The sequence below is a fragment of the Apodemus sylvaticus genome, chromosome 1, assembly GCF_947179515.1.
Source record: "Apodemus sylvaticus chromosome 1, mApoSyl1.1, whole genome shotgun sequence".
NCBI lineage: Eukaryota > Metazoa > Chordata > Mammalia > Rodentia > Muridae > Apodemus > Apodemus sylvaticus.
Genome location: NC_067472.1, coordinates 96,504,602 through 96,521,193, shown reverse-complemented (window position 1 = coordinate 96,521,193; position 16,592 = coordinate 96,504,602). Strand labels below are relative to the sequence as shown.

Below are 16,592 nucleotides of genomic sequence, written 5' to 3'. Positions count from 1 at the left end.
CTATGCTCTGGGGAGCCAGGCACATGCTGGTCTTCGCCTGGCTCCCAGCCTGGCATCTGGACCCTTCCCTGTCCCTCAGCATACTAGGCATTCAATGTCCAAGATCATCCCTGGGGGTGGATGATAGGGACCCAAGAATGCCAGACTGGTGATAAAGGATTTGGAAGTCAGTTCTGGCTTGCACCTCACTGTTGTGCGACCTTGGGCAAGTCGTTCCATCTTGGAGTTTCAATTTCTTAATCTACAGGTCAGAGAAAATAATACTCCACAGACTATCATAAAGATTTTAAAGGAAGAGACACAAATCCAGTGAAGCATCTCCCCTGGAACATGACAAATCCTAGGCAAAATTTACTTCCACAGCTCTTCCATTCAATACTGAAAGTTGGCATCCTCTACTAGACTAGCTACTGCACACTGAGGGTAGGGTGTGTGCTGGACTTCTGTGTTTATACTTTCAGTATAAGGCCTGACCTACAATAGGTGTACAATGAATGCTTGTGGATGGATGGTTGGATGGACGCCCCCCAAACCCTTCTTTTAGGACTCTTTCTTTACAAGACTCCTGTCTAGGATTTCCCTTATCTATCTCTAGACTGGTAGCTGACACAGCCTTCTCTTGCTAACGTCTAGAAATCAAAGAACATTGTCAACGACCCAATGAGTAACCGTTGAGAAGAATAAAAGGGAAGACAGACCCTGGGCTCTGTTCGCCTTCTAGTTCTTTGTACATCTACAGCAACCCCCTTCCCAGGAATGATAGAAACAGAAATTGCTCTTTGGGGAGAAAAAAAGTTTCTATTTTCTTTTTTTTTTTGTTTTTGTTTTTGTTTTTTCGAGACAGGGTTTCTCTGTGTAGCCCTGGCTGTCCTGGTACTCTCTCTGTAGACTAGGCTGGCCTTGAACTCAGAAATCCGCCTGCCTCTGAAAAGTTTCTATTTTCAAAAGTCAATTATCTTTCTGCTAAATTCAAAACATTTCTCCAAGAACCCCAGAGGAGGTGTGCCTCTCAGTGCCTCCTCAGACCGCAGCCCAATCAGAGCATGGATAGAGTTCTTCCAACATCAAGTTGGCCAGGTGTGGAGGGAATAAGGTTGTTCCCTACTTACTTGAATAAACAAATATAAACTGTGGGGTGACATGATCATAACTAGAGGTCAGCAATCTAAGATGACAAGCCAAGGAAAAAGAATACAAAGGAAAGTCAACAAAGCTAAAATGATTTAACAACCGTGCAGAAGGTGATCCGTTCCTTCTATCTTTACACATCATCCTAGATCCCAGGTAGGCTACTGTAAACCCTGATGTCCCAGGAGTCTCCCAACTGTCTAAGTATATGTACTAGGGACAGATTCATCAGATCACAGGCTTGCACACAGGCTAATGCTGCAGAAGGATATAGAGAGATAGACAAATGTCCTGGCCCTTCCCTACCCACCAACCTCAGAGAACTGAATAGTCTTACTCACCAATAAGCGCCTACAATAGCCAAAGCGCCTGCTACCATCTTCCCCAGTCAGCATGAAAGAAAAGGTTTCACTGAAACAGGAAAGAGGGAGAGGTCTGTCATCAAAGAAGTTATGAAGACGACTAAGGACATGGCTCCTAAAATAAGGACTGCCACCTCAAGTTACTTTAAGAAAGTAGGGTGAGGGCTGGAGAGATGGCTCAGCAGTTAAAAGCACTAACTGCTCTTACAGAGGTCCTGAGTTCAAGTCCCAGCAACCACATGGTGGCTCACAACCATCTGTAATGGGGATTCAGTGCCCTCTTCTGGTGTGTCTGAAGACAGCGACAGTGTACTCACATACATGAAATAAGTAAGTCTTAAAACAACAAAAAACAAAAGAACAATAAAATGATCTAACTTTTAAAAAAAGGTAGGGTAAAAAAAAAGGGGTGGGGGAAGTAGACCAAGCCTAGGACATTCCCCACTCAGTTGTACCCCACTATAGGGAGAATGAGTCTGCAGCCTCTTCCCTCCTATAGCCACACCAAGTCATGGCTCACCTGCTGTATTCTGACACAGGGAGCCAGTCCTTGGCATCTGGAAAGCAAAACTGGGGGATAGCTTTGAGCCTTTCTTCTGCCTCCCGCATCTGCTTGGTGGGTCGGTCCAGCTGCCAGGAAGAGGAATATGAGGAGAGGTAACTGAGAGGTGACAAGGAGCCTGGGGGTGGGTAGTAGGGGTAGAGGGACTGAAAGGCATGTCCTCCTGTGTGCTGGGGCTGTGGATGCAAACAAAATGGACAAGATCTTCCCCTGTTCCTGCATTCTGGTCAGGCAGGTGATGTAACCTGCATTTCAGAGGGTGCCTCACATGAGACAAGCAGGGTGAAGAGAAAGAAGTGTGTAAGTGGGAGGCTGCACCAGGCTTCTGAGGAGACCTCAGAGAGGGCTCTCTTCTGCTGCCAGGAAACCAGAAAGAACGGTATAGACAAGCAAGAGCAGAGCTCCCTGTGGCTTACAGGGACACCAGACTGTCTGCTGAGCGGAGGGGTGCTAAGACACGAGGTCGTGGGCAGGGACTGCCTGCTAGTGAGTAGGGGGATTTCTTTAGATGAGAAGATGTTTTAAAATGAAGTGTAGTGATGACTGTGCTACTCTGAAAACACACTGAAGGACAATGAATTGTAACTTGAATGGGTGAATTATCTACTAATAAAGTGGTGGAGAGCACATGACCTAGGGAGTGGCGGGAAGAGCATCTGGGAATGGCAAGCTCACCTTAGGAAATTGGTAGGAGACTTCAGGGAGGTAGGTGCTCCGAGACGGCCTCTTCTTGAGGGACACAACCACAAAGTACTCAAAGAGCTCCCGCTCCTGCCACTCGAGCAGCTCCAGCTCCAGTGTCCGGTAGCTGGGCGCTCGCTTCAGCATCGACTGGATGTGGACCAAGCGCTGGGTGTGGGCTGGGGGCAGGTCTCACATTAGGAGACATCCAGGTTGGCCACTCAAAGACCTCCCATCAGCCCCATCCACCTGACGCAGCTCCACCTCTGAATAGCTTCTATGTACACAAGTCTTATCTGACTTGTCAGTCTCCTCTCTAGACACAGGAGACACAGGTGGTCTTAAGGGTGCCAGAGGACAATTTTCTCAGTTTATGGTACAATTCTTGCAACCAAAAGAGTTGATTATAATTTGAACTCATTCCTGGCCATCCGTATTTACAATATTTACAAAGTAAATGTAGTAGCCAGTGTCCGGGAACAATGATGTGGGAAGGATTGACAGTTAACAGCTTTAAAGTTGGCACTGGGAGACCAACTTGTGTACTTAACACTGAAGGGCTGAGCTCAAAGAAGGAATTTCTCTGTAGCCTCCTGCTCTGATAGTCTGCTGGTGGCCTTCCTGTTGACATTTTCCCATAGTCCAGGGCTAGCCTGGGACCCTGGGCCCACGCATGCAGAAGAGCGAGCTGATTCCCTGGGGATAGGGAGAGGTGTTACCTTACCTTTGAACCTGTCATCAGAGTCACTCTCACTTTCACTGTTCTCATCTGGAAAAGTAACAACAGGTAGACACACTAACCTACAGCAAATAATTTTGGAGTCTATTTCCCAAATTATATTAAAAAAAGGTTTTTTTTAAACATTTATTGAGTGTGTGAGAGAATGAATGAATGAATACATGCGTGAATATGGGCTTATGCATGCAGCCATGTTCATGTGGAGATCAGAAGACAGTTTATAGGAGTTGATTCTCTCCTTCTAACACATAGGTTCTGTGGCTCAAAATCAGAAGGCCAAGTTTGTCAGCAAGTGCAATTATCTGCTAAGCTACCTTGCTGACCTGTACGCCTCCCAACTTTTCCAATAAGGAATAGACCTAAACCTAGTCTGAGGTACTCTGGGCCAATGCTAAGGCATCTGAGGGCAGGAGGCAAATGGCGCAGGACCAGGATACCTCAGAGACCAAGCCTCCAGTTGAAGGCTGAGCAGTAGAGAGGCCTGGATGCCTGGGATACAAAGGACCTGCCTCAGAGCATCCAAGACTTGAAATGGAAAACAGACCACACTGCTCAGTAAGTCTGCCCTTTCCTTTTGCCCAAAGCAGATTCCTACATATCCTAACTCAGGGCTTCATAGTCCAAAGTCTGAAGGAAACCATCCCAGAGCTAATTTTCTCTCAGGCCCTCCCACTTATGTGGCCATTTTGTGGAAGGGTATTCCCCTCCTGCAAAGCAGAAGAATCCCATTACTATCACAGGTGAGATAAACTGAAGTCAATCCACATCTCTTCCCATTCCTGATATTCACAGACTCGCAAAGGTGACCCATCTTAGACATCAACACCTACCTCTCAATGATGCTGTCTCAAGGCTGGACATAGACAGCTTTTTCAACCTCTTCTTTCCTCTCTTGGCATTATAGATAGAGTTAATTCTTTGGACAAGCTGGTTAAAAAAAAAGGCAGAGAAGGTGAGGTCATTCTAACACCAGCTGCCCCATTTCCATGAAGATGAATTATGAGCCCACTTTTTCTCTTATAGGTGTGCAAAAGCTTTGTGCACTGGTCCATCAGGGTCCAGAACTGATCTTCCTATTAAAATGACTGCAGTGGAGGCTTACCAGCCAACCTTGGTAGCTCTCCATCTACCCTGTGCCTCAGGATTAGGTTCCTGCCCCAAGACAAGGACACTAAACTTAGCTCCCCAAAGGAAGGAACTGTGATCAAACTAGACAGGATGGGAGCTCCTGGGTCCCAAGAGTCATTGAACCAACTGAGACAAAGAGTTGCTCAGATATAAAAACAGGAACAAGGATTCTAGCCTTTCCTCTCTGGGCCATAACCTGGGGCCTGGCAGGAAGAAGCTAAATTCTCAATATGCCCAAGCATTGTTTTCAAGCTAAAAATACCATTTAGCTAAATCCTGCTGCTCTGGGCTGAGGACTGGGTGCATGGACACATGGACGCATGTGGAACTCATTGCTGAAAGCGCTTTGATTTTGAGACATAGGAAGAGCTGGCCTGAATCTTTAGGTCCCTGAAAGGCCAAAGATGTTTCTGTGCACAGGAACCCAAATTCATCTGTCACACTGGGTAATGGAGTCTCAGCTCAGCCAGTCTTTCCCCTCTAACATCTCAGTACTGGGAACAGGTTCATGCAATCTTATTGATAAGGAAAGGACCAGGGCGGAAGGTCCTCAATCTATTCAAGGGGAACTAAAAAAGCAGCCCAGATTAGAGGAGGAAGGCAGGCAGGCAGGCAGGCCAGAGCATAGCTGTTTGCCTACCCACCCATCTGCCTGGTGCCCTGGGCTCAATGAGGGAAGGATACCTTGGGGATGCGACGGGACCTGCGGCTGGACAGCAGCTCACTTGTGGTGCTGAGGCTGTCCTCATTGAGGCTGGAGGGTGAAGATGGCAGGCTCAGCTGAGCCAGCAGCATCATGTCATCATGGCTATGCCTCTTGGGTAATCTTGGCAAACGATGGCTCTTCCTTTCTGACCAGTTCCCACTGCGCAGGGACTGGCTGCTGGGTTTCAGGGACAGCTGACATAGGGGACAGGATAGGAGAGAACGGGCTCACCACAAATGTTTTATCAGTATCTGTCTGCTGGCATCTGTGGACAGAACTAAAAGGCTGGCATCCTCAGCTCTCACCAGTTCCCTGTTAGAAATTCAATATACTAGAGTTTCCTCTTTAAAGACCTTAGCTGTTCACTGACCAGGTAAGCGCTAGATTAAATACTTGCTTCCTCAAGCTTTACTACTTCTGCCAAAAAAGATAAAGAAAAAGATCATCTATTAAGCAGAAGAGGAGACAAAGCAGGAGTTTGCAGGCACTATCTGAACATTGACAGAGGATTAGTGACTGCAGAGAGGGAACCAGTCTTTCTACCACCTCAGTTCTGAAACCTTTGTGGAAGAGAGCAGAGCCTCCCTGCTAACCTGCTGTGAGGTGAACCTGAGAGCCCAGCCAGGCTTACTTCCTCCAGAGAACAGGGGGCTTGGCCTGTGGCCTCCAAAGTTGAGTAAGGCAGACCTCACGTTCACCTGGCTCCCCCCTCACCATATCATTCTAGGCTGCCTCCTTCTCTGGCCCTGTCTGCATATCTTCGATTAACAGCGGAGGTTCTTCAGTACAGAACACCTCATTGGCTAATTGATAGTTGAACTGCTAGGAAAGCAGCCCTCAAGTTTTGCCTCAATCTGCTTCTTCTCAATTTTCAGCAAATCCATTTTTTCCACTGCCAATATCTTTTCCAAGCTAATCAAGTCTAGCAATACAAATCCAATAGAAGTCCATTCGAAAAGAGTATATCAGAAAGACAGACACATTATCAAAACCATCACATGATTTCAAAGCCAGAAAAAAATTATGTATTTTTCTGTCCAACATTATAAACTACCCAGGTCCCCGCATTTTTCCAGTTAAAGAGTTATGTGGGGCGGGCAGAGACAGCTTGCTTCCCTACTCTCCTGGCTTGCCTGAATCCTGGGACTCTGGGCAAGACCAGAATAAGATTGTCTGAATGTCTTTAGGCCGTTCAGCTTTCTCCTTTCGACCTTCCTTCACTCCATTCCTCCAACACTTCTTTATTGTTCTTTTAAAAAATAGTTATTTTATGTGCATGAGTGTTTTGTATGCATGTACATATATACACCACATGTGTGCCTGCGATCTGTAGAGGTCAGAAGCAGGCATCAACTTCCCCCAAACTGGAGTTACAGATGGTTGTGAATGCCATGTGGGTGTTGAGAACCAAATGTGGGTCCTCTGAAAGAACAGTAACTGCTCTCCAGCCCATTTTTGGTTTTTTTTTTTTTTTTGAGCGTGTGTGTGTGTGTGTGTGTGTGTGTGTGTGTGTGTGTTTGAATGTGGTTATATAGATTTAGGGCTGAGTACAGCTTTCTTCACCTTTCAATTTGCTTGTTCCATAGTTTGCTTCTGCATATATCAGTCTAGATGACCCATTAGCTTCTTCAGATTCTCCACTTTGTCTTGCTATAGGAACATTGGGATTAGAGGCCACTGTTACTGTGTTTGGCTTTACATGGGTTCTGGGGACTCTGTGCTCAGGGGATCACATGGTACAGTAAGCATTTTACACACTATGCTATCTCCGCATTCCTAAACACTCCTTATTCCCCCTGCCAGTCTGCTCTGCTACGGGAGGAGTCAGGAACACTTCTTCCAGGGAGAGAACAAGGCTCCAGACTCTGGCCACCAGGGTTCAGCCAGGTAGGCCTTATACTCAAGCAGCTCCCTCACTACAATGTCCTGGGCTTCCCTTCTCTCAGCCCTACTCTATGTCCCGCCCTTCCCCATAAATACCGATGCTGTTCAGTAGAGAGCCTAGACAGCAGCGGGTCCCACATACTGCCAGGAAGACAAGCAGCCCCGAGGACAGCCTACCTCTGCCCATAGGGTTTTCAAACCGGTAGAAGTCCCTAGGTACACAACTCTTTCCTGAGGCAACCCTCCTGCCGAGTGCTAGTGAGAACAGAGACTAAGAAAAGCTTGAAAGCACCTTGAGAACACAGGCCCTCACTAGCCGGCTCTCCCAAGTCCTGCCATGAACCCTCAAATTCCACAACTAAGATCATTTGGGGCAGAGCTGCAGAATGTCAAGTCTCTAAGAAAGCCCTGTCTTCTTCTTTGCTACTAGTAGGAGTTTGTAAGAGCTCCTGGTTTGGTTTTCTTGCTAGAATGCAAACAGTGAGAAAAAAAGAGGGCAAGACAGGATGCTCTGAGAGCACATCTCAATTGCCACAGCAGTTTCAACATGGCAGAAGGCCTTGAGTGCACAGCTCTGTCCTGAGGCAAAGTCCTCTGCCAATTGCTAGCCAGGACAATAGCATAAGTAAAAGCTTGAGGACAGACAGGCCCTCGCACTGCCTAGGCCACAACTGCATTACCTGCATGGGTGGGTTGTTGTACTTCCTGTCTTGGGGACTCCACATCCTGTGCAAAGAGTCCAAGGAGTTCTCAGACAGTTGCTGGGATTTTCGTCCAGCTCTTCGGTTCTTTAAGTCCACATCCTCATAGGGATTCTCCTTGGGAAGCCCTCCTGCAGAGGAGGCAAAGTTGGAGAAGAGAAGGAAAGAGTAAGAGAGTGAGATACATACACAATTCCTGTGAACCACAGAGAATATCTTCAGCCTGGCCCTTCAGCTCATGAGTCATGCAGCTGCCTGTCTGCAGCGGGGCGGCTACAAACAGATCTTGGCTCCAAGTCCAGAAGCTGAGGCCCCTGCTCCCCTTCCAGTTCAGCTCAGCTCAGCCTAGCCTGGCCACTGCTTTATAAATCAGGGATTGCACAAGACTGGTAGAGGACAAAGCTGACACTACAAGCTCTAGCCTTCTGCTGGTAAAGCCTCAGAGGTCGGCTTCTGGAAAGGCTTTCAGAGACCACATAGCCATCCCTTTATTCAACTCTGTGGGTCTCGCTGGGTCCAGGTTCAGGGGTAAGATGAAAGAACTCTAGGGAGCAGAGCTTTGCTAGATCCTCCTCTAACCTCCTATGTCTCCAAGTCCTTCAGGAAGAGATATTGTCTCAGGCAACCAGGGGCCAAGCAGCCATAGTGAGTGCTCAGTGAGACTTTGTTCCACCCTTCTCTCTGAGCATGTCTCTCAGCAGAGAGAGAATCCTCATTAGTCCACATTTGGCAGAGACTTTTCCTGCAGTGACATAGGAGTGTGAAAGGCTTGGAAGGAGTCCAGGCCAAAAGAAAGAAGCAGAGTCCTTGCATCTCAGGACCAGTTTCTAAAATCTCTGGCATATGCTGTATATTGACACTACCAGAAAATGTTAGGAAAGCCCCAAACATAGTTCCTGCCCAAGACTGTAAGATTTTTGGGATTCATCCTTTCCTAAGTTACACCTTCCTGCACCATCCCCTCTCCCATACATAATGAGGCTTCCTTCCTTCCTTCCTTTCCTCCCTCCTTCCACCCCTGCCCCATCTTGTATGTGAGTACACTGTCACTCTCTTCATCTCTTCAGACATACCAAAAGAGGGCACTGGATCCCATTACAGATGGTTGTGAGACACCACCATGTGGTTGCTGGGAATTCAACTCAGGACCTCTGGAAGAGCAGTCAGTGTTCTTAACCTCTCAGCCATCTTGCCAGCCCTAATGAGGCTTTTCTAACACACAGTAAAACCAAGGAGCCATGCTGTTTCTTCCGTCTAAGCTTAATCCCATTAGTGAAATCATGGTGGTAATGAGATCCAGAGACTCCCTACCAATACAAGCCTCACTTCCTCTCTGTTGTCTTTCTGTTTTCTTGCCCTAGTCTCAATGCTACTGTTTGGGACCTATATGGCAGATAGCTTGTCCAGGGAAGGATTTGCTCCTACAGTGTGAACAGGACTGAGCTTGGCCAAATGCTGAGCCTCATGCCTACCCTGTAGATACCTGCATATATCTTATCTCTACTCCTACCAGATTGGAAATAGAGGCTGCTGGGATTGCAACTCACTTAAACAGGGTACAGAAGAAAATGCAACCCCAGCATGCTTAGTGATTCCTCAAGAAGCTGAGGTTCTCCTAAACTGGAGCATCTATTTATTAAATAAGAAACCACAATGACTTTAGGAAATGACTTTGCAGAGGTGGGGGAGTGAGGCCACAGACTGTAGCAGGAGCAATACAAATCTCTGTAAACTCATGAGTCAAGAAAAGAGCTGGGGTTGGATTAAGTGATTCCCAACACAACATGCTCCCCGGCAACAGAGCACAGCTTTTCCTGTAACAGCCATGCCATTACAATGACTCCTCTCCATTCCAGGGCCCTGACTAAGGAAAGCTGGCTCAGAGGCTCTGTCTGGAGAAGCAAAGGCTTAAACCCCGCATCCCCTGCACATTTTTCTAGCGCACTTCATGTGAGGTATATTTCTGGAGGGAGCAGGGTGTATTTCTACTTCTTGGTCCTTACCTAACAAATATCTTACGAGGTGGAAAGGTGATGGGAATGTAGAATAGAAGAATGCTAGGACCTAATTATTCTTCTAATCTGTGAAACAGGACCTGCATATTACTTTCTAGATTGGGGCTGGAGAATATTTGCTTATATTTATTTCACACTCATTCAGATTGCCTTGGTCTAAGTGACTGACCAGAATCCTCATTATCCCTAAGCTAAAAGAAAACCCACCTCAATTCCTTTCCATCAGAGGTTCTCGGAGAGGGCGACATTTTGGGTTGATGAACTGAATTGACCATTTATAGGACATTTACTGCAATTCTGGCCTTTCAATACTAGCCTGACATTACTCTCCCTGGATTACAACCAAAACTACTTATATATACATTATTCAATGCCCCCTTGGACAGGGAGGAAAGACGGAAAAAAGAGGAAGGGACAGGGGACAGAAGGAGGATGAGCACAACAAAGAGATGAATGGAACTGACCCCTGACCCCCACCCCCATATCTGAGGCTTCCTAATACTCTCTGAGGGCCATGCTGGGAGTCCTAAGTCTAATTCTTTTTTCTTCATCCTCTTCTCCTTTTCCTTCCTTCTTTCCCCAGAAGCAGAGCTTTGACAGTTGGTGTAGAATCTAAAGCTGTAAGCAAAGTGTAAGATGGATTGCAGAGAAGCAGCAGGCAAGGCATGGCTGTCTGGCCTGCCGATGACAGCCTCCAGAGGCACCAAGGTCGGGAGGTACCAACTTGTGTTTGCATATGCGGAACTGCCTCTGTGGGAAGGCCTTGAGTGCCAGCGTCATCGTCTTTCTTCTCTACTCTAAGTAACCCACTAATCCATCGCCATGATCTGCTGCTCGGCCTTAGTGAATCCCTGGCTAGTCAGAGCCCACTATCACCCACTCCTGGGGACTCCCAATCACCTCTGCAGGCAGAAAGACGCCTAGAAGTATGGATGGGCAAAAAGCAAAAAGACGGTGAGCTCTAGAGTCAATAAACTGAATTTGCCAAGAAATAAACAGAGAGTGGGACACGGTGCTCAGAGCACCTACAGTGAAAGCCGGGGAGGCCAGAGCTGAGTGGAGAAAACAGGTGGCAGTTTGCCAGGTACTTTTGTGAGACTGGGATTTAGACAGACTGCATGCCTTTCACTTGAACCCTACCCATATGGTTTCCTCAGGACAGTCTACAAAGCATTAGAGGGTGACAGAGTGGTAAGCCAAGGCTGTCTCTGCGCAGCCCCATCTCATCAACCTTGGCTTGGGAAACCGGAGGTCTCAACTCTCCCAGCTTTGCTGACAAGATAAAGGCCGAGGCCTCCCCACTTCTGCTTCGCACTCCTCTGAATTAGGCTTTCCAGAGCCCAGTCTCAGCACAATGATCCTTCTAGAAGACTCCCGGTCCAGCAGGTCCTAGACCCACCCCTTTCTATAGCTCTTTTGGCTGCTACACAGGAAAACTGCCTTCTTTATTCCCCATTCATTCATAAACTAGAATAATAGTTTAGAAAGGAGTACATCTACCCAGGTACACACAGCACTCCAAGCTTCCTGGGCTGCACAGATAACTAAGGCCTTCCATCTCTAGCTTCCCTTCCTAGAAATCCTCTGGCTCCAATTGGATGTTTCTCCTGGGTCTCCGCCTTTCTCACCTCCTTATACAGGAAGGAAAAGGACCAGGCTGGGGGCCACTTCCCTTGGGGGCTGCTGTTACCCTCATTCCCAAACAGCCCTGGGCACCTGTCCCCAGGTCACAGCTCTTGGCTGCTTTGCTTCCTACTGTCCCACCCATGCCTGTAGGTTCCCTCTGTTCCTGGCTGATGCCAGCTTGGGGGTGAAGGAGAAACATGAAATAGAAACTGAAAAAGCTTAACTGGCAAGACCAGTTCTGATTTGCTCCCACTGACGTTCCTGTATCCAGGGAGCTCTCACTGGGCCTCAGCTAACTGACAGGAGTGAGAATCCCGCAGGAACGTAGCCCAGGCTCCGTGGTCAGGCAGATGCCACTCTACAGAATTCCTTAGCAAGCATCCTAAGGTGCATTTTCACTGTCAGGCTCAATTCCGCTGCCTCCATAGACCAGCAGCATATCTACATCAGACAGACAGAAACTAACAGCTTTAGAAAGCAACAAGGGAACAACTTTCTTTTTGAACTTTACTATTCCAAAGTAGCAGGCTTTGAAATCTCAGCCTTTCTGGAGTATCCCACCCTGTAACCTTCAGGCTGCATGCCTGATACGGGCAGGAGGCCATTGAATTCTCCAAAGTGCCTTGCTCGAATCTGCTTCTAACAGAGATGACCTATTCGCCTCCGGAATAATGGGCTACAATACCTAACAGTGCATGAACACCAGTCCAAAGGGACGTACCCAAGGTGGGGATTTAGCATAGGTAATCTCTGCTTCCCTTATAAGATCCATCATCATAAACCCAGAACACAGCTTATTTTATCCCACTTAATCTGAAGTCCTCAAAGCTGGATAATCCAGTTGGAACCAGAAACAGTCTTAATCCCACAAGGCAAAGGCTGGGCAAAGCCGAGAAGTTAGAGCCATGATCAATCCCTAGGCAAGAAAATGAAGATGGCCTCCAAAGTGGAACAACAAGAGAGCTCTGGAAGTCTTTAAGAGTTTGCATTCTTGAATCTCTTTGAAGAAAGTAGAGGGAAAACTAGCCAGAATCTAACAGAATTATCCTGCCTTGTATTTTTTCTTCTAGCCACTCTGGTTAGGTCATAAGATTCAGGCTGAGCTTCTGTGGAAGATACAAAACAAAAAATACTTCCAAAGTTTTGTCCTAACAGATTCTCAAAGCTACCTCCACCCCAACCTGCAAAACACAACCACCCAAATCAGTGCCTGGCCACTGTCTTACCCTCTTTCTTATACCCTGCCCCTCCCTTCTTCCCAAGGACCCAAGAATCCAAAAGTTAAGGGAGTGATTAGGAAGATGCGGAACCCAGCTTTACCAGGTATAGCACTTCCCTCTAGTTTCACCTCATCCATCTAAGACGCAACCACGCTGTTCTCATATTCCTTGTATCTTCATATAATATCCCAAAGTAGAAAAGGGTCTCCTTAACACATGAGAGGCAGACACACTCCTTTCCTAAGAAGGCCCCAAAATAGCTCTGTATCCAGGATAGTGCCTCTAAAAAATTCTCCTCTAAACAGAGTATTGAATCATGAACATGTGTGTGTGTGTCTGTGTCTCTGTCTGTGTGTCTGTTTGTGTGTGTGTGAGAGAGATGGGGAGGGGCTTTTGTCTCCTGATAGTTCAGTTGCTATAAAAATATATCTACCCCTGGAATCCTTGGACAGCACAGAATGGTCTCCTAAGTCTTGGGAAAAAAGCAGTAATGACTACAACTCCTCCTGCCAGTTGTGCTATAGGGATAATAGAAAAACTACTGGATAGTCCCAAGAGCCCTGAGCAGTAATGATAACATTGCAATTTCTGCCAACTGGAAAAGACCCTGTAATAGGGACAAGGCTAGAAAGATGAAGCAACAGAGCTGTCTTCTTACTCAGTAGACATCTTCTTCCACTCTGGGATACTGTATCTGTGTGAGAAGGTAAGAAAGCACAGAGCAGGCGGATCCTCTGGTAGGTTAGCTGGAGATGAGAGTTGTACCACACAGCATGTGCACTGAAGCATCTTTCTTAAGTGCTCACCTTGACTCTGGGGCTTTGGCTCTGATGCCCACAGCCCTGTGTCAGCTCTGGATACATGACCACCATTTCACGAGCAGTTAGAGAAAGGCTTCTCTCCCCAGTCTCCTGTTGTCAGAGACCCGTGTTCCTGAAGTTTTACTGCTACAGTGCACTTTTCCATGGAGACATGCTAAAACGTCCATGCCTAGGACAGTGGTATGTCTGTCCATACCAACCACATACCAAAAAGTACTAGCCCAGTAACTGGCAGAGGAAACTACGCAGGTTAGTGAAATCCACCAGTGGTTAAGAGCTCCTGCTGCTCTTGCAGAGAACAAGGGTTTAGTTCTACAAGTACCAGGCATGTGCATGGTATAAAAAGGCAGAACACTCAGACACCTAAAATAAATAAAGCTAAAAACATTAACGAGAAAACTATGAAGAGAGGGCACCTATCAAATGGGGAAGCAGACAACCCTGCTTCATAAGACTCTCTCAGCCTCAGAATCTGAAAGGCTCTCTGCTGTGGCCACAACTCTATCTCAGGTTAATTATGACCTTGTTCTCCTAATTCCGGGCTGGAGACAGAACAAGATGACATGAAAATGAGGACCACACAACACATCTCCCTGCTTTGCGGATCTATTCAGAGACACATTTTGTACAGAATCAGAGGCCCCTGAAGAAGACAAGGATAAAACTAAAATGAATATCAAAAATAGCCAGATGGTAGCACATACCTATAATCCAGGTACTTGAAAGGCGAAGGCAGAAGAATTTAGAGTTTTAGGCTAACCTGAGCTGCACAGCAAAAGACCTGTCTCAAAAACAGACCAGAATACCCAAAATAAACCAAACACAGGACTGTGCACTGTATTCCTTTGTAGAGCCTTGAAATCAAGCCTGCGAACACTAGACAGCAATGGGAACAGTACTGTTCTTCAGGGTAGGAGGAGTGAATGCTGCCAAACTGTATTCTTCAGGTGTTTATATAGAATACAGCCCTGGAAGGAAAAGGTCCACCCAGAGGCAACCTGTTTTCTGACCAGAAACTGTTTTTGTAGGGTAAAGATTGAGCAAATTTACTAGAAGTCCTTGAAAACCCCCAGTATCTCCTAAATGTGTGGACACAAACTCAGTATTTGAAGCCTCTACCAAGGCCTTCATCACAAAACCTCATGTCTTTTTCTACAATCTATGAAACTAGGCTATATATCTGAATATCTGTGTCTTCTCAAAATTAGTATCACAAAACCTTGTGATTGGGTATCTGGGAGAGAATTAGGTCAAGAAGGCAGAGTTCTCATTAAGAATCAGTGACCCCATAAATGGAATCTCATTGAACTCCGTCACCTCTTCAGTCCTGCGAGGACACTGGAAGATTGCAGACGTTTGAACCAGGAAACAGGTTTGTAACACATACCAAATCTGCCAGCGTCAGACATATCCATAGCTCACTTAATCCTAACAACAATTTTTCTGAGATTTTATTTATTTGTATTTTATGTGTTTAAGTGCTTGTCTGAATGCATATCTGTACACCATGTGTGTACAATGCTCCTGGAGGCCAGGGGAAAGCATAAGATCCCCTGGGACTGAAGATATAGACAGTTGTGGGCTGCTCTACGGTCAATGGGAATTGAACTTGAGTCTCCTGGAAGTGTGTCCAGTGTTCTAAACCATTGAGTCATCTCTCCAGTTCCACTAGCAATCTTAAGTAGTATTACTATTAGAGTTAATGTTTATATTCTCACATTGCTATGGCTTTACAGAAAAAGAGAACCCTGCGACAGTTAAGTGACTTGCCTAATGGTACACAGCTGAGGGAGCATATTTGTTAGGCTCTCAAGTCTTCAAAAACACGAGAAAGGAATGGGGTCATTTGACCCTTCCGGTGGTCCCATAGGCCCTCGGGATTTCAGCTCACTCAGGAGTTTCCTAAGGTGGAACCATGGTGTTCCACATGAGAGGAGCCTATGAACATCTCTTCCAGTAGCTGTTCTGTGGCCTCCGGGGAAGGCCCGCCCCAACCACCTCCACCATTGCTTACCCACAATATCTTCATATGCATTCTCTTCTAAAGTGCTTTTGGATCCAAACTTGGGTTGACTCTCAGTACCATTCTCAGTAGGAGAAGAGGGGTACAGGGATTGGAGACTGGATGCATCCTCAAACTCAAAGGATTTTCTGTGGACAACAAGAGCAAGAGTCATGTGGCTGGACCAGATCCCTCTGTGTTGCTGGGAGAGGCCATGGGAGAGTTAAGACCAGAGGCCCTGACCTTTGAACCCGTAACTGTACCCCTGAGTAAGAAGACAGACAGTCTGAAGGGCCCCACTCTGAGTGACTATTATTTGACTATTATCTTTTACAATACCAATAAGAGGTAATAACTTCTATAATTCAAAAACATCCTGTCTGGGCTAGTGAGATGATATCTTGGCAGGAAAGGCACTTGCCACCAAGCCTAATGACTCATGTGATACAAAGAGAGCCAAATCTTTTCTTTTTCCTTTCTTCCCTTCTCTTCTCTCTTTCCTTCTTTCTCCCTTCCTTCCTTCCTTCCTCTTTTCTTTTTTATTGAGACAGGGTTTTCTCTATGTAGTCCTGACTGTCCTGGAACTCTCTCTGAAGACCAGGTTGGCCTCAAACCCAGAGATCTGCCTGTTTCTGCCTCTGGAGTATTGGGATTAAGGTGTGGTGCCATACCCAGCTGAGAACCGACTCTTACAAGTTGTCCTCTGCCATTCACAGTAGTGCTGGCAGGCTTTGTGCCATTTACTAAGAAGGAGATTGAAGTGACAGAGGCAGGATTTCCAAGGCTGCCTCTTTCAGAGTCTAAACTTCCAACCAAACTTTGACCTCTCTGACCTAGAAAGCATCATTTCTTGTGAAGAGTCTGCAAGTCTTAAAGGAATAGAGTTCAGTCTCCTGCAAGGGCCCTGAGTAGGCCATAAGGGTTTGACACTGGAAGGTCACTTGTTGGAGGAAATGGTATGGGGTGGTTTGGTGACAGAGAAGGGCTGAACCCTCAAAAAGAGGCCAGCCCTCTTCT

General features: G+C 46.6%; 1 protein-coding gene across 4 annotated transcripts in view; it reads right to left on the bottom strand.

Annotated features, from left to right (window-relative positions):
* Dennd2b (DENN domain containing 2B) overlaps positions 1 to 16,592 on the bottom strand; it is a 186,324-nt gene that overhangs the window by 13,007 nt on the left and 156,725 nt on the right. For all 4 annotated transcript variants that reach the window (XM_052201508.1, XM_052201501.1, XM_052201502.1 and 1 more), the window contains 8 exons: positions 15,588 to 15,724; positions 7,871 to 8,022; positions 5,285 to 5,500; positions 4,303 to 4,399; positions 3,458 to 3,502; positions 2,728 to 2,912; positions 2,011 to 2,120; positions 1,470 to 1,539 (listed from right to left, as the gene is read on the bottom strand). In XM_052201508.1, the coding sequence (XP_052057468.1) occupies positions 1,470 to 1,539; positions 2,011 to 2,120; positions 2,728 to 2,912; positions 3,458 to 3,502; positions 4,303 to 4,399; positions 5,285 to 5,500; positions 7,871 to 8,022; positions 15,588 to 15,724 (1,012 nt within the window). The remainder of the gene's footprint in view (positions 1 to 1,469; positions 1,540 to 2,010; positions 2,121 to 2,727; positions 2,913 to 3,457; positions 3,503 to 4,302; positions 4,400 to 5,284; positions 5,501 to 7,870; positions 8,023 to 15,587; positions 15,725 to 16,592) is intronic.